This window comes from Haematobia irritans, chromosome 1, assembly GCF_050003625.1.
Source record: "Haematobia irritans isolate KBUSLIRL chromosome 1, ASM5000362v1, whole genome shotgun sequence".
Lineage (NCBI taxonomy): Eukaryota > Metazoa > Arthropoda > Insecta > Diptera > Muscidae > Haematobia > Haematobia irritans.
Genome location: NC_134397.1, coordinates 256030799 through 256049529, shown reverse-complemented (window position 1 = coordinate 256049529; position 18731 = coordinate 256030799). Strand labels below are relative to the sequence as shown.

The window sequence follows — 18731 nt, the reverse complement described above, 5'->3', positions numbered from 1 at the left end:
GCTCCCATATAAACCGATCCCCAGATTTGAACTCTGGAGCCTCTTGGATGAGCAAAATTCATCCGATCCAATTGAAATTTAGTACGTGGTGTTAGTATATGGTCTCTAACAACCATGCAAAAATTGGTCCATATCGGTCCATAATTATATATAGCTCCCATATAAACCGATCCCCAGATTTGACCTCCGGAGCCTCTTGGAGGAGCAAAAGTCATCCGATGCGGTTGAAATTTGGTACATTTCGTTAGTATATGGCCTCTAACAGCCATGTACAAATTGTCAAATTTTATTACTATAGAAAGTTTTGTCAAAATTTCATTTCTATAGAAAGTTTTGTAAAAAGTTTATTTCTATAGCAATGTTTGTCAACATTTTATTTCCATAGAAAATTTTGTCAAAATTTTATTTCTACAGAAAATTTTGTAAAAAATTTATTTCTGTAGAAAATTTTGTCAACATTTTAGTTCTATAGACAATTTTGTCAACATTTTATTTCTATAGAACATTTTGTCAACATTTTATTTCTATAGAAAATTTTGTCAACATTTTATTTCTATAGAAAATTTTGTCAAAATTTTATTGCTATAGAAAATTTTGTCAACATTTTACTTCCATAGAAAATTTTGTCAACATTGTATTTCTATAGAAAATTTTGTCAAGTTTTTATTTCTATAGAAAATTTTGTCAAAATTTTATTTCTATAGAAAATTTTGTCAAACTGAATTATATACGTATTTAATCGGCCTTTTTTTTGTTTAATATATACCCCTTATGGACTAACTTACCATTTAGAAGACAGTGTTAAAAAGTTTTACGATACCTTGCCATCGGCAAGTGTTATCGCAACCCAAGTAATTCGATTGTGGATGACAGCCTTTAGTAGAAGTTCCTACGCAATCCATGGTGGAGGGTACATAAGATTCGGCCTGGCCGAACTTACGGCCGTATATACTTGTTCGAGTTCTGGGACGGTGAGAGATGGTAATAGTCTGCTCTTGTATGTCTGGTCGACAGGTTTGTCAAATTTGGAGTAAGATTCCGGCATCTTACACGACTCAACGAAACACGGCCGTGGGGAATGAAATGCGTACGACATCCGAATTGAACGATTACGGTGCTTACGATAGCGTTTCCACCTAATATTCGACCTATGACAATATTGTCTCTACACACAAAAAATTTTTTCTCTGATTCAATCACCAAATTAATTGATCCAATTAATTTTTTAATTGAAATGTTTTCAATCACGAAAATGATAGTATCAATCACAGTTTTAATTGGGCATAGAAAAAATTCTTGATTAAAAAATTAATTGATTTTTTCAGCAAAATTCAATTAATTTTTTAATTGATTCAATTAAAAATTTAATTGATGTTGATTGCAAAACGCAATTAATTTATTAATTAAAAAAGGTAACTATTTTTAATTACTTAGTTAGATTGGCTTAGAGTTTTTATTTGGATTAACAAATGATTGTTTGAAATACATTTTTAATTAAAAAAGTAAAAAAATCGGCACTTTTTTAACTGAATTAGTCTTCCGAATTTGATTAAAAAGTTAATAGCATCAATTAATTTTTTAATTAAACATTTTAAAAATTTCAATCATTGACTTAATTAACTTAATGTTTCTATCATGATTAAAAAGTTAATTGTATCAATTAATTTATTAATTGAAAAAATTTTCAACTTCAATTAACTTTTTAATTGGAAATATTTTGGTGATCTTTTTTTCTGTGTACGTATAACACGAACTATGTGTCGTGTGTCGTGTTCAACCAAGATACGATATGAATATGTTCTTCCTACGTAAAATACGAGGAATGTGAATGAAAATGATCAACGGCAATGGCTGCGGTGCTTACGGAAGCATTTCTACGTAAGAAAAGGACAACGTCGACGGATTCTTTGCATACGGGAACATATCCACGTAAGATATGAACAACTGCAATGTGGGCCGTCAGCAGTGGCAATGGTTACGTTGCTTATTGGAACGTCTTCAACCAAGATACGAGGTGGAGATGTTCCTCCTACGTAAAATACGGGAAATCCCTGGATTGGGGAAACACGGATTCAGAAATGATTGGCTGTGGGCTTTGCTGCGTCTAGAGGGATTACTGCGCTTCTCGTTGGGACGACAAACCGTGTTTCCCCTTTGCTTGGGAAAACACGGCGTCAGGGATGGTTGACTGTGGGCTCTGCTGGGCGGACATGGCTTCGACGACACTACGTCTAAGGCGATTATTGCGCTTCTAGTCTGGAGGGTTTGGGTTCGACACTGACATATGGTGGTCGGATCCACCAACATAGGACTGAACGGGGAGATTGAGATGTTCCTCCTACGTAAAATATGAAGAATGGGAATGGCAATGAACAACGGCAGTGGCTGCGGTTCTTGCGGGAGCGTTGTTAGTAAGAAAAGGAAAACGTCGACGGATTCGTTGCTTACGGGAACATATCCACGTAAGATATGAACAACTGCAATGTAGGCCGTTAGCAGTGGCAATGGTTACGTTGCTTACGGGCTGTGGTATACGAGCATTGGCAATGGTTACGTTGCTTACGGGAACGTATGTAGGTAATATATGAATAACGGCAATGGCTACGGTGTTTTGCTCTTATCTTACGTAAATAAGCACCCGTTTATTTACGTAAGATAAGAGCAAATGCTTACAAAAGCGTCACTACGATAGATATTAACAATTACAATGGTTACGTTGTTTAGGGTATACACGAGTCTCGCATGGAATTATTACATTCACTCACGTAAGATTCACTGCACGCTTCGCTGTCAAGGTCTCAGCTCACTTGGTGTTTCACTAGTAATACTCACCCGTTATCTTTTGACGTGATATCCATGTGTCATACTGCACAGTACTTCGATTCAATATAAATAAAATATATACCGATCGACTCAGAATCACCTCCTGAGTCGATCTAGCGCTTGGTGTCCGTCCATTCGTATGTCCATGTATTTGTTGTTCACAGGATTCCGGTCGCAATTATTAACCTATTTTATTTTTTGGGCACAAGGACGAACGCTATAGAATTTGGAAGAAATCGGATCAAATTTAGATATAGCTCCCACAAGGACGAACGCTATAGAATTTGGAAGAAATCGGATCAAATTTAGATATAGCTCGCATATATATGTAATGCCCGATTTCGACAAATGGGGTCATGTTGGGCTTTTTTTCTAACCGATTCTCAAAGATTTCAAAGATATTCGCATTATTAATTTACGGAAAATTGAAAGAAAACTTTCCATTTTTTTTTTTTTTAATTTTAGTTATATTGACTTTGGGATTGTCTCAAATTCAAAAAAACCTGGTCATATACTAGAGTACTAAATATGATACCATCAGCAATTGAGTAACTAGAGATTTTTATAGCCATGCCATAAAAAAAACGAAAAGTTTCTGTTTTAATTTAGTCAAAAATACAATAACTCTATTGATATACTTCTCATCCATTTGTTTCATTGAGTTAAAGTTCAACTTTCAGTAGAATATTTCATCCATAAATTTCCATTCCATTTTTAAAAGGAGAGAGACAATTTATGGTCAATTTTATTCGTATATCCTTTTCTCATTATTATGCGTATGTATGCATGCATGTACGAGTATGTGTATTGTACATGTATATGGTTTTGACTTAAATAACAATTTTCGTTTTTGTTTTTATTCATATGCTTTCAGAGTGGTGTTGGAAAATCGACTGCCCGCATTGGCGATGGTCCAATTTTAACACTGGACAAAGTTGAACGTCAACAGGCCGGCATTTATCAGTGTACCGCAGATAATGGTGTTGGTGAACCAGTTAGTGTTGATATCAGATTGGATGTTTTGTGTAAGTAAATGAATATTTATATATAAATGTTTTTTTGTGCATGTGTGTATATGAAAAGGTTATTAGAAAACAAAAGAAATAGGAAAATTAATCAAAATTAAATATACACTTGAATTAGATCCTTTATGGCTTTTGTGCCAATATATATAGCAGTCCCCAATTTTGCAATAAATAAATTGTCTCTTAAAGTAAATTATTATAAATATTTTTTATCAAATTTTTTCTTGTTATAATGACTATATCCATTTACAAAAAAAAAAAAAAAAACAAAAATCATGGAAACAATTGAAGTGCCTGCAAAACGCCAACTCTTAATAGTTTTAATGCCATTTTCAGATTACAATAAATAATATAGCATTGTAATATATACAAGCAATTACATGGAAACTTTAGTTTGCAGTTGTGTATGAAGTCAAAGCAATTCATATTTATTTCACAGAACATATTGCAAAGATTTTCTTGAAAATATATATTCTTGTAGATGAAACTCCGTCTTGCTTACAAACAGAGAAACTTCAAAGAAAGATATTTTATAAATAATTTATGACATATGAAACATTCAATTATGTGGCATTACTAAATATTCGTTATACGAAACGAAGTTTGTAGTCTCAGTATGTCAGATTTTAGTGCAAAACAAGTATATAAGGCCTTAAGTTCGGCCCGGCCGAGTTTCCTTTGGAAACTCTTCATCGTTGCGGATTATATATATAGTCCCCCAAGCAGTTCGGTTCAAATGTTATTAAGGTGACCAAAAAACTTTTTGTTTTATTTTTTGGAAAGTCTGTTTTCGGTTTATCCGAAAATCCCAATTTTTCAGAACCGGTGTTCGGTTTTTATTTTACTCAAAACCGGTTAATCGGTTAGAGCATAAACAATAAAAGTTAGTGAAAAATGTCAATCAGTATATATGGTATTAGTAATCACAGTTTTAATTAGGCCTAAAAAATATTTGATTAAAAAATTATCCCAGCAAAAAAATTTGGAAGTTCTTCTAAAGATACAACTTTAAAAGCACTTCCAAAAATATGTTCTCAAAGAAGTTATTTATTTTAAATGCACAAGAAGTTCATTTGAGTCATTGTTTTTTTTAATTTGTTGTTTCAAATAGGTTAAAAATAGATTAAGAATTAATAAAATGGTAAAAATTATTAAAATTTTGCAGGAAAAAAACGCCAAATCCATTCTAGAAAAATTGTGAATTTTTGAAAATATTTGATGTCAAACGTTCCAGACAAGCGTAAGAATCCATTAAAAATCATATAAAATTTTAAAAACTATATATTTGTGAAAATAACACAAAATGTCCTAATTCACATCAAACACACTGAATTCGCATCACACCTTAATAAGTGATGCAAATTCAGTGCAACGGTTGTTAAAATGTTGGACATTCGTCCTATGACAAGCCCATGTCGATCTGAGCATGTCCGTCCGTCCGTCTGTTGAAATCACGCTAACTTCCGAACGAAACAAGCTATCGACTTGAAACTGGGCACAAGTAGTTGCTATTGATGTAGGTCGGATGGTATTGTAAATGGGCCATATCGGTCCACTTTTACGTATAGCCCCCATATAAACGGATCCCCAAATTTGGCTTGCGATTGCTCTAAGAGAAGCAAATTTCATCCGATCCGGCTGAAATTTGGTACATGGTGTTAGTATATGGCCTCTAACAACCATGCAAAAATTGGTCCATATCGGTCCATAATTACATATAGCCCCCATATAAACCGATCCCCCGATTTGTCTTGCGAAGCCTCTAAGAGAACCAAATTTCATCCGATCCGGCTGAAATTTTGTACATGGTGTAAGTATATGGTCTGTAACAACCATGCAGAAATATGTCCATATCGGTCCATAATTATATATAGCCCTCATATAAGCCGATCCCCAGATTTGACCTCCGAAGCCTCTTAGACGAGCAAAAGTCATCCGATCCGATTGAAATTTGGTACGTGGTGTTAGTATATGGTCTCTAACAACCATGCAAGAATTGGTCCATATCCGTCCATAATTATATATAGCCCTCATATAAGCCGATCCCCAGATTTGAGTCCCGGAGCCTCTTAGACGAGCAAAAGTCATCCGATCCGATTGAAATTTGGTACGTGGTGTTAGTATATGGTCTCTAACAACTATGCAAGAATTGGTCCATATCGGTCCATAATTTTATATAGCCCTCATATAAGCCGATCCCCAGATTTGACCTCCGGAGCCTCTTAGACGAGCAAAAGTCATTCGATCCGATTGAAATTTGGTACATGGTGTTGGTATATGGTCTCTAACAACCATGCAAGAATTGGTCCATATCGGTCCATAATTATATATAGCCCTCATATAAGCCGATCCCCAGATTTGACCTCCGAAGCCTCTTAGACGAGCAAAAGTCATCCGATCCGATTGAAATTTGGTACGTGGTGTTAGTATATGGTCTCTAAGAACCATGAAAGAATTGGTCCATATTGGTCCATAATTATATATAGCCCTCATATAAACCGATCCCCAGGTTTGACCTCCGGAGCCTCTTAGACGAGCAAAAGTCATCCGATCCGATTGAAATTTGGTACGTGGTGTTAGTATATGGTCTCTAACAACCATGCAAGAATTGGTCCATATCCGTCCATAATTATATATAGCCCTCATATAAGCCGATCCCCAGATTAGACCCCCGGAGCCTCTTAGACGAGCAAAAGTCATCCGATCCGATTGAAATTTGGTACGTGGTGTTAGTATATGGTATCTAACAACTATGCAAGAATTGGTCCATATCGGTCCATAATTATATATAGCCCTCATATAAGCCGATCCCAAGATTTGACCCCCGGAGCCTCTTAGACGAGCAAAAGTCATCCGATCCGATTGAAATTTGGTACGTGGTGTTAGTATATGGTCTCTAACAACCATGCAAGAATTGGTCCATATCGGTCCACAATTATATATAGCCCCCATATAAAACGTTCCCCAGATTTAATCTCCGGAGCCTCTTGGAGGAGCAAATTCATCCGATCCGGTTGAAATTTGCAACGTGGTGTTAGTATTAGGCCGCTTATAACCATGCCATAATTGGTCCATATCGGTCTATAGTTATATATAGCCGATCCCCAATCATACAAAAATTGGTCCATATCGTTTCATAATCATGGTTGCCACTCGAGCCAAAAATAATCTACCAAAATTTTATATTTATAGAAAACATTGTCAAAATGTTATTTCTATAGAAAATTTTTTCCAAATTTTATTTCTATAAAAATTTTTTTCCAAATTTTATTTTTATAGAAATTTTTTTTTTCCAAATTTTACTTCTATAGAAAATGTTGTCAAAATTTTATTTTGTCAAAATTTTATTTCTATAGAAACTTTAAACTTAATTATATACGTATTTAATCTGCCTTTATATACGACGTATGGACTATGTGGTATATATTACGTTGTTGGGAAGTTTTAAGATCCTTGCCATCGGCAAGTGTTACCGCAACCCAAGTAATTCGATTGTGGATGACAGTCTTCGGTAGAAGTTTCTACGCAATCCATGGTGGAGGGTACATAAACTTCGGCCTGGCCGATTTTACGGCCGTATATACTTGTTTTTTATACCCTTCACCACTACTGTGGTACAGGGTATAATAAGTTTGTGCATTTGTATGTAACGCCAAGAAGGAGTAATCATAGACCAACCTTTTAGTATACGGATCGGCTTAGAATTAAATTCTGAGTCGATTTAGCGATGTCCGTCTGTCCGTCTGTCTGTCCGTCTGTCTGTCTGTCTGTCTGTCTGTCTGTTGATGTATTTTTGTGTGCAAAGTACAGCTCGCAGTTTTAGTCCGATTGTCCTAAAATTTGGTATAGGGTCCTGTTTCGGCTCAAAGACGATCCCTATTGATTTTGGAAAAAATCGGTTCAGATTTAGATATAGCTGCCATATATATTTTTCACCGATCTGGTCATAATGGGCGTGTATATCAACCGATCTTCCTCAAATTCCGTACATCCGAATATTTTATGAGTCTCCATAAACTTGCAAAATATCAGCCAAATCGGTTCAGATTTAGATATAGCTCCCATATATAGCTTTCGCCCGATTTACACTCATTTGCCCACAGAGGCCAATTTTTTGCTCCGATTTAGTTGAAATTTTGCACAGGGAGTAGAATTAGCGTTGTTACTATGCGTGCCAAATTTGCTTGAAATCGGTTCAGATTTGGATATATCTCCCATATAAAGCTTTCGCCCGATTTACACTCATATGACCACAGAGGCCAATTTTTAACTCCGATTTAGTTGAAATTTTGCACAGGGAGTAGAATTAGCATTGTAACTATGCGTGCCAAATTTGGTTGAAATCGGTTCAGATTTAGCTCCCATATATATGTTTTTCTGATTTCGACAAAAATGGTCAAAATATCAACATTTTCCTTGTAAAATCGCCACTGCTTAGTCGAAAAGTTGTAAAAATGACTCTAATTTTCCTAAACTTCTAATACATATATATCGAGCGATAAATCACAAATAAACTTTTGCGAAGTTTCCTTAAAATTGCTTCAGATTTAACTGTTTCCCATACTTATACCCTTCACTACTACTGTGGTACAGGGTATAATAAGTTTGTGCATTTGTATGTAACGCCAAGAAGGAAAAGTCTGAGACCCATCGTTTAGTATACCGATCGTCTTAGAATTAAATTCTGAGTCGATTTAGCTATGTCCGTCTGTCTGTCCGTCTGTCTGTCTGTTGATGTATTTTTGTGTACAAAGTACAGCTCGCAGTTTTAGTCCGATTGTCCTAAAATTTGGTATAGGGTCCTATTTCGGCTCAAAGACGATCCCTATTGATCGGTTCAGATTTAGATATAGCTGCCGTATATATGTTCCACCGATCTGGTCATAATTGGCGGGTATATCAACCGATCTTTATGAGTCTCGAAAAACTTGCAAAATATCAGCCAAATCGGTTCAGATTTAGATATAGATCGAGTGATATTTAAATGTATGTATTTGGGACAAACCTTTATATATAGCCCCCAACACATTTGACGGATGTGATATGGTATCGAAAATTTAGATCTATAAAGTGGTGCAGGGTATAATATAGTCGGCCCCGCCCGACTTTAGACTTTCCTTACTTGTTTGTAATTCTCTTTATTAATTTAATTCAGCTCAGTAAAAAATTATTTTAATGAAAATTCTATTTTGATGGGAAATGCCCATATGTTTACCATCACCCGAATAGTCAAACCACAACCCACGATGTATTCAGAAAAACTGTAAAGCATGCAAAAATTTTCTACACTTGCGACATAAACATGCACACACATCTCCACAAACGATTTTCTGAGGAAATTTTGTATTTTGCATGTTTGTCTCGGCGTTTCTCCCTCTCCTTCTATATAAACTGGAAATTTCTCAAAGGAAGATAAATGTAAATATAAATTAAGTATGAAATAAATAAGTTTGTCGAGACAGCATATTTTATTGCAACATACAGAAACTGCAAAGACACGAAGAGGGAGAAGAAGAAGAAGAAGATTTATGCAATTGAAATTATGTGGTTGAACAAATTTAAGGAAATTACAAAGAAATATGCTCGAATGCATAACAACTTCTGCTAAACCAATTGGACACAAATGTAAAATTCCAAGAAACTATTGAAGCATCTCTAAGATATAATCATCATTCATCCATCCACGTTGCCTTTTGCATTGAAAAATGCAGACAAAAGTCATCATAAAATATAATGAAATGAATTCATAACATTTGATAGCAAAAAATAGTTGAGGAGGGGGGAAACAAGAAATGCTTGACTCTTCCAGTTCAATGCACCTTTTTTGCATTTCATTGATATATTTTTTTTTTTGTTCGAAAACAATGATGAAATAGATTGCAAACAAACAGATCTTCTTGTCAATTGTTAGGTAAAAATAATTCAAGTGGATGTTTATGATTGCTGGTTTTTAAAGGAAATTCCTTTATTTCTATAGAAACTTTAATATAATTTCATAGTATTATATTATATCAATACAATATATTTATGAATTTTCTTTTAATTTTTCTTTTTTTTTATTCTTACAGATCCTCCAGACATACAAGTGGAAAAATCTTGGATACATTCTGGTGAAGGATTTGAAGCTAAACTGGTTTGCATTGTTTATGCAGATCCCATTGCTTCGGTATGTATTATGCAAAATTTATGTAAAATTAAAAGTGTAACATTTTTTTTTTGTACAATGAGTTAGTTTATAAACCCATACAATATTAGAAAATATAGCTAAAGGGTGATTCTTTTGAGGTTAGGATTTTCATGCATTAGTATTTGACAGATCACGTGGGATTTCAGACATGGTGTCAAAGAGAAAGATGCTCAGTATGCTTTGACATTTCATCATTAATAGACTTACGATCTGCCACAACGTCGAATTTTCAGTGAATGGGCCCTAGAAAAGTTGGCAGAAAATCCGCTTTTTTATCGACAAATTTTGTTCAGCGATGAGGCTCATTTCTGGTTGAATGGCTACGTAAATAAGCAAAATTGCCGCATTTGGAGTGAAGAGCAACCAGAAGCCGTTCAAGAACTGCCCATGCATCCCGAAAAATTCACTGTTTGGTGTGGTTTGTACGCTGGTGGAATCATTGGAGCGTATTTTTTCAAAGATGCTGTTGGACGCAACGTTACGGTGAATGGCGATCGCTATCGTTCGATGCTAACAAACTTTTTGTTGCCAAAAATGGAAGAACTGAACTTGGTTGACATGTGGTTTCAACAAGATGGCGCTACATGCCACACAGCTCGCGATTCTATGGCCATTTTGAGGGAAAACTTCGGAGAACAATTCATCTCAAGAAATGGACCGGTAAGTTGGCCACCAAGATCATGCGATTTGACGCCTTTAGACTATTTTTTGTGGGGCTACGTCAAGTCTAAAGTCTACAGAAATAAGGCAGCAACTATTCCAGCTTTGGAAGACAACATTTCCGAAGAAATTCGGGCTATTCCGGCCGAAATGCTCGAAAAAGTTGCCCAAAATTGGACTTTCCGAATGGACCACCTAAGACGCAGCCGCGGTCAACATTTAAATGAAATTATCTTCAAAAAGTAAATGTCATGGACCAATCTAACGTTTCAAATAAAGAACCGATGAGATTTTGCAAATTTTATGCGTTTTTTTTTAAAAAAGTTATCAAGCTCTTAACAAATCACCCTTTATTATAATATTGCATTATGGGACTCTAAGAAGGATTTGGGACACCTAACGCATACGTAATAATATTGCGTCCATCACTCATACGCACAAGAACACCACTATACAAAATAAATATCTTATACTAATTTAAATTAAAGTAATTGCCTTTCAGTCAATTTCATATGATATCGGCATTCTCTTTAATGATATCATGGTAATATGATGTTAAAGTTGTTTATTTAAAGATACAGATACGAGTAAATAAATTTATTATCTCAAAAGATTTTGCAATCATAAATTAACGCAAACAAACTTATGGCTGTAACAAAACTGATGGAAGCAAAGTCATAAGTCCAGTAGGTGAAAAAAGGTTTTGTAACAATTTGGAAAAGGCAAGATTGAATAACCGTTGTAATTTGTTTTTTTTTTTTTTTTTTACTTTAAAACAATAAAAGTGAAAACCAATTAAATACATGAACGGGCCGAATGTTAAGTATCTAGCACGTTGAATCAAAGACAAAAGTTTTCTTACAAAATTTTTTCGCCATACCAAAATTTTATTTCTATAGAAAATTTTGTAAAATTTTATTTCTAAAGAACATTTTGTCGAAATTCTCTGCAAAATTTTATGTCTATAGAATATTTTATAAAATTTTTATTTCCATAGAAAATTTTGTCAACATTTTATTTCTATCGAAAACTTCGTCCAAAGTTTATTTCTACAGAAAATTTTGTAAAAATTTTATTTCTACAGAAAATTGTGTCAAAATTATATTTTTATAGAAAATTTTGTCAAATTTTTTTTCTATAGAAAATTTTGTCAAAATTTTTGAAGTACCTCTCAGTTGCCTCTACCAGAACATCAAGAATTCTACCAGTCTAAAAAATTTTTGTCAAAATTTTATTTCTATAGAAAATTTTGTCAAAACTCTTCTATATTTCTATAGATTTTTTTTTAATTTTATTTCTATAGAAAATAGTGTCAAAATTTTTAATGTACTTCTTAATTGGAGAGAAATATTTTGCAAAGAATTCTAACAATCTACCTAACAGTAAAAAATCTATAATTTTTTGTAGAATTCTGCCAATTCGGGATGTCATTGGAGCCTAATATTCGCCTAAAATTTGGGGAATATTTTACTAAAAAAAACTACCAAACAAAAACAATCTTAACTTGCAAAATTTTATTTCTAGCAAAATTTATTTTCTGTAGAATATTTTGTCAGAATTTAATTTCTATAGAAAATTTTGTCAAAATTTTATTTCCAAAGAAAATTTTGTCATAATTTTTGTTATATAGAAAATTTTGTCAAAATTTTATTTCTATAGAAAATTTTGTAAAAATTTTATTCCTATAGAAAAATTTTGTCATAATTTTATTTCTATAGAAAATGTTATCAAAATTTTATTTCTATAGACAAATTTTGTCAAAATTGTATTTTTATAGCAAATTTTGTCAAAATTTTATTTCTATAGAAAATTTTGTAAAAATTTTATTCCTATAGAAAAATTTTGTCATAATTTTATTTCTATAGAAAATTTTATCAAAATTTTATTTCTATAGAAAAATTTGTCAAAATTTTATTTTTATAGCACATTTTGTCAAAATTTTATTTTTATAGAAAATTAAGTAAAAATTTTATTTCTATAAAAAATTTTGTCAAAATTTTACTTTTATAGAAAATTTTATCTAAATTCTATTTCTATAGAAAATTTTGTCAAAATTTTATTTCTATAGAAAATTTTGTCAAAATTTTATTTCTATAGAAAAATGTTGTCATAATTTTATTTCTATAGAAAATTTTGTCAAAATTTTATTCCTATAGAAAATTTTTGTCATAATTTTATTCCTATAGAAAATTTTTGTCATAATTTTATTTCAATATAAAATTTTATCAAAATTTTATTTCTATAGAAAATTTGTCAAAATTTTATTTTTATAGCACATTTTGTCAAAATTTTATTTTTATAGAAAATTTAGTAAAAATTTTATTTCTATACAAAATTTTGTCAAAATTTTACTTTTATAGAAAATTTTATCTAAATTCTATTTCTATAGAAAATTTTGTCAAAACTTTATTTCTATAGAAAATTTTGTAAAAATTTTATTTCTATAGAAATAATATTCTATAGAATTTTGTCATAATTTTATTTCTATAGAATATTTTATCAAAATTTTATTTCTATAGAAAATTTTGTCAAAATTTTATTTTTATAGCAAATTTTGTCAAAATTTTATTTTTATAGAAAATTTAGTAAAAATTTTATTCCTATACAAAGTTTTGGCAAAATTTTATTTTTATAGAAAATTTTATATAAATTCTATTCCTATAGAAAATTTTTGTCATAATTTTATTTCTATGGAAAATTTTATTAAAATTTTATTTCTATAGAAAAATTTGTCAAAATTTTAATTTTATAGCACATTTTGTCAAAATTTTAGTTTTATAGAAAATTTAGTAAAAATTTTATTTCTATACAAAATTTTGTCAAAATTTTACTTTTATAGAAAATTTTATCTAAATTCTATTTCTATAGAAAATTTTGTCAAAATTTTATTTCTATAGAAAATTTTGTAAAAATTTTATTCCTATAGAAAAATTTTGTCATAATTTTATTTCTATATAAAATTTTATCAAAATTTTATTTCTATAGAAAAATTTGTCAAAATGTTATTTTTATAGCACATTTTGTCAAAATTTTAGTTTTATAGAAAATTTTATTTAAATTCTATTTCTATAGAAAATTTTGTCAACATTTTATTTCTATCGAAAATTTTGTCAAAATTTTATTCCTATAGAAAATTTTGTCACAATTTTATTTCTAGAAAAAAATTGTCAAAATGTCATTTCTAAAAAATTTTATTTTATATATAAAATTTTGTCAATATTTTATTTCTATAGGAAAAACTTTGTCTAAATTGTATTTCTATAAAAAAATTGTCAAAAAGTCATTTCTATAGAAAATTCTATTTTTATAAAGAAAATTTTCTCAAAATTTTATTTCAAAAGAAACTTGTGTCAATATTTTATTTCTATAGAAAAAACTATAGAAAATTTTGTCAAAATTTTATTCCTATAGAAAATGTTGTCAAAATTTTATTTCTAAAAAAATATTTGTCAAAATTGTATTTCTATAAAAAAAAATTGTCAAAATGTCATTTCTAGGACAATTTTATTTTTATATAGAAAATTTTCTCAAAATTTTATTTCAAAAGAAAATTTTGTCAATATTTTATGTCTATAGAAAAATCTTTGTCTAAACTTTATTTCTATAGAAAATTTTGTCAAAATATTATTTCTATAAAAAAATTGTCAAAATGTCATTTCTAAAAAAAATTTATTTTTATATAGAAAATTTTCTCAAATTTTTATTTCAAAATAAAATTTTGTCAATATTTTATTTCTATTGAAAAAACTTTGTCTAAATTTTATTTCTATAGAAATTTTTCTCAAAATTTTATTTCTATAAAACAAAAATTGTCAAAATATCATTTCTATAGAACATTTTATTTTTATATAGAAAATTTTCTCCAAATTTTATTTCTATAGAAAAAACTATAGAAAATTTTGTTAAAATTTTATTTTTAAAAAAGTTTCTCAAATCTTTATTTCTATAAAAAAATTTGTCAAAATATCATTTCTAAGAAAATTTTATTTTTATATAGAAAATTTTCTCAAAATTTTGTTTAAAAAAAAATTTTGTCAATATTTTATTTCTATAGAAAAAAACTTGTCTAAATTTTATTTCTATAGAAAATTTTTCCAAATTTTATTTCAATTGAAAATTTTGTGAAAATTTTATTTCTATTGAAGATTTTGTCAAAATTTTATTTCTATGGAAAATTTTGTCAAAATTATTGAAGTACTTCTCAGTTTCGTCTATTAAACAGTAGAGGCCTTACACAAGAAGGCCTTACAAAAGAAATACGCTGGATACATATATACATATGTATATATGTATTAAATTCTTTTTATATAAAAATCGCCCATAGTATTGCGGTGATTATGTTTCAGTCACATATATAAATAAAACAGTTAATGATAATAAGTGATCAGACTGTGAGGGTGGGGAAGTATTTTTTCCTTTTGCTGTGCTTACTTGTTTATTTTTGTTTGAGAAGGGTAAAATGAAAAAAAAACATGAATATTATATATAAACTAAATGAATTGCGTTGAATTCAAACAAATGCTTAAATGAATGGAGGATATTGCGTCTGCAAAAGGATGTTGAGAGATATGCACAACAACAACAACAACAATACAAATGCACAGCAAGCAGGAAATAACTTTTATCGTTAGCAATTAATTAAAATGTCATTAACCGGTGGTATTTCTGTATGTGTGACTAAGTTAATGTGTGCGTGTGAGTGTGCTTTCATTGCATGCCAGGTTGGCTTGATATGAAAACAAAACTCATTCATACGTTCATGAACAGGCAAATGGAGAAATATTTTAAATATTAAAAAACAAAAAAATTCAAACGCATAAAATTAATTGCGAAACTTTGCCAGAACTGTTAATGATGATGATGGTGATGGTGGCAACAAACAAGCTATAAATTAATATGAAACATTTTTTTAAACCAAATTGACCTGATTTTTAAACAATATTTCAAAAATGATTATATTTGTTGCATATAAAAAACCAATATGAAAAAGAGAAAGCAATCGATTTCAATTAAAATTAATCAAAGACCCTCATTGTAACAGTATTACATACTTGGTGGATGCACGGTATTCCAATAATGAACTGATCTGGAGAGTTTTAATAACAACTACAAACACTCAATTTCAATCAATTTTATTTAAAGGAATTTAATAGAGTTGCAAATTAATACATGGTCATAAATATCATTCACACTATAAAGTTAATATTTAATAGTCTATAGATAGATTTTGATGTCTAATAAAAATAACTAGATCTTTACAATACGCAAAGAAGCTAAAAAATTGTGTGGAAGATTTTCTCAAAAATTTATTTCTATAGAAAATTTTGTCAAATTTTATTTCTATAGAAAGTTTTGTCAAAAGTTTCTTTTCTACATAAAAAGTTTTGTTAAAAACAAGTTAAAGAAAATTTTATCAAGATTTTATTTCAATGGTATATGTTGTCAAAAATTTTAATTCTATAGAAAATTTTGTCAAAATTTTATTTCTATCGAAAATTTTGTCAAAATTTTATTTCTACAGAAAATTTTGTAAAAATTTTATTTCTATAGAAAATTTTGTAAAAATTTTATTTCTATAGAAAATTTTGTAAAAATTTTATTTCTATAGAAAATTTTGTAAAAATTTTATTCCTATACAAAATTTTATTTCTATACAAAATGTTATTTCTATACAAAATTTTATTTCTATACAAAATTTTATTTCTATACAAAATTTTATTTCTATACAAAATTTTATTTCTAAAAAAAATTTTGTAAAAATTTTATTTCTATAGAAAATTTGGTCAACATATTATTTCTACGAGTATAGAAATTTGGTAACAAATTCTATAGAAAATTTTGTCAACATTTTATTTTTTTTCAAAATTGTATATCCAAAGAAAATTTTGTCAACATTATATTTCTATAAACCATTTTGTCAAAATGTTATTTCTATAGAAAATTTTGGTAATTTTTTTCTATATAAAAAATGTTGTCAATTTTTTTCTATATGCAAAATGTTGTCAAAATTTCTTTTCTATAGAAAATTTTGTCAAAATTTTAGTTGTGTAGAAAACTTTGTCAAAATTTTATTTTTCTAGAATATTTTGTTCTATAGAAAATTGTGCTAAATTTTTTGTTTCTATATAAAAATGTTGTCCATATTTTCTATATAAAAAATTTTGCAAAAATTTATTTCTATAGAAAATTTTGTCAAAATTTTATTTATATAGAAAATTTTGTCAAAATTTTATTTCGTTTTGTTTGTTATTGTTGGTTTCTCTTCAATCATTATTGTTGTTCTTGATCTCAGCTTAAAACCATGCCAGCTGTACATCCAACCATCTTGCAGTTTATAGGGCTTTGCCCAAATAAATTTGACAAGCATACTTTTCCTCCGTTGGTTACGCTACACCTGTTGTTTAGTCAATGCATGGTTTTAAACTGAGATCAAGAACAACAATAATGATTGAAGAGAAACCAACAATAACAAACAAAACGAATGAAGATAGAGGAAGCACGCTCAAAAACAAACCCAGCCAACTACATTCAAATCGATGATTTGAGTTTGGCAAAGGAAAAGAGATGTGTTTGCAAATTTGTTTATGCAGTAGCCGACTATCAAACCTTTTTTCGGAAGGCTCAAGTGTAGTTCACTTTGGGTTGAGTGAATAACCCGAATTTATTCTGATAATTGGTTGATAGTTTAGCTGCAAGTAGAGGATGCTGATGAGGAATGTGGTAATTCCGAAAGGTGCGTCCATCCAACCATCTTGCCGTCTATAGGGCGTTGCCAAATAAATTTGACAAACATTCATTTTCCCTTTTGGTTAAACTACACTTGTAGTTTAAGCTGAAATCAAAAACAACAAAATGATTGAAGAATAAACCAACAATAACAAAACAAAAATTTTATTTTTATAATTTTTTTTTTTTTTCAAAATGTTATTTCTATAGAAAATATTGTCAAAATTTTATTTCTGTAGAAAATTTTGTCAACATTTTATTTCTATATGAAATTTGTCAAAATTTTATATCTATAGAAAATTTTGTTATAATTTTATTTCTATAGAAAATTTTCTCAAAATGTTATTTCTATAGAAAATTTTGTCAAAAATCTATAGAAAGTTGTGCTAATTTTTTTCTATATAAAAAATGTTATACATTTTTTTTTCTATATAAAAATTTTTGCAAAATTTTATTTCTACAGAAAATTTTGTCTCTATAGAAAATTTTTTCAAAATTTTATTTCTATAGAAAATTTTGTCAAAATTTTATTTCTATAGAAAATTTTGTCAAAATTTTATTTCTATAGAAAATTTTGTCAAAATTTTATTTCTATAGAAAATTTTGTCAAAATTTTATTTCTATAGAAAATTTTGTCAAAATGTTATGTCAATATAATTTTGCAAGATTTTGTTTCTATAGAAAATTTTGCTAATATTTTATTTCTATAGAAAATTTTGTCAAAATTTTATTTCTATAGAACATTTTGTCAAAATTTTATTTCTATAGAAAATTTTGTCAAAATTATATTTCTATAGAACATTTTGTCAAAATTTTATTTCTATAGAAAATTTTGTCAAAATTTTATTTCTATAGAAAATTTTTTCAAAATTTTATTTCTATAGAAAAAATGTTGTCCGTATTTTCTATGTAAATTTTTTTTTTTTCAAAATTGTATTTCTATAGAAAATTTTGTCAAAATTTTATTTCTATAGAAAATTTGTCAAAATTTTATTTCTATAGAAAATTTTGTCTCTATAGAAAATTTTGTCAAATTTTTATTTCTATAGAAAATTTTGTCAAAATTTTATTTCTATAGAAAATTTTGTCAAAATGTTATGTCAATAGATAATTTTGCAAAATTTTATTTCTATAGAAAATTTTGCCGATATTTTATTTCTATAGAAAATTTTGTCAAAATTTTATTTCTATGGAAAATTTTGTCAAAATTTTTATTCTATAGAATATTTTGTCAAAATTTTATTTCTATAGAAAATTTTGTCAAAATTTTATTTCTATGGAAAATTTTGTCAAAATTTTATTTAGATAGA

At 29.0% G+C, this 18731-nt stretch overlaps 1 protein-coding gene across 2 annotated transcripts in view; it reads left to right on the top strand.

The window, feature by feature from the left end:
• Positions 1-18731, top strand: part of klg (klingon) — a 762719-nt gene that overhangs the window by 710378 nt on the left and 33610 nt on the right. For both annotated transcript variants that reach the window (XM_075290179.1, XM_075290170.1), the window contains exons 6-7: positions 3698-3848; positions 9917-10014. In XM_075290179.1, the coding sequence (XP_075146294.1) occupies positions 3698-3848; positions 9917-10014 (249 nt within the window). The remainder of the gene's footprint in view (positions 1-3697; positions 3849-9916; positions 10015-18731) is intronic.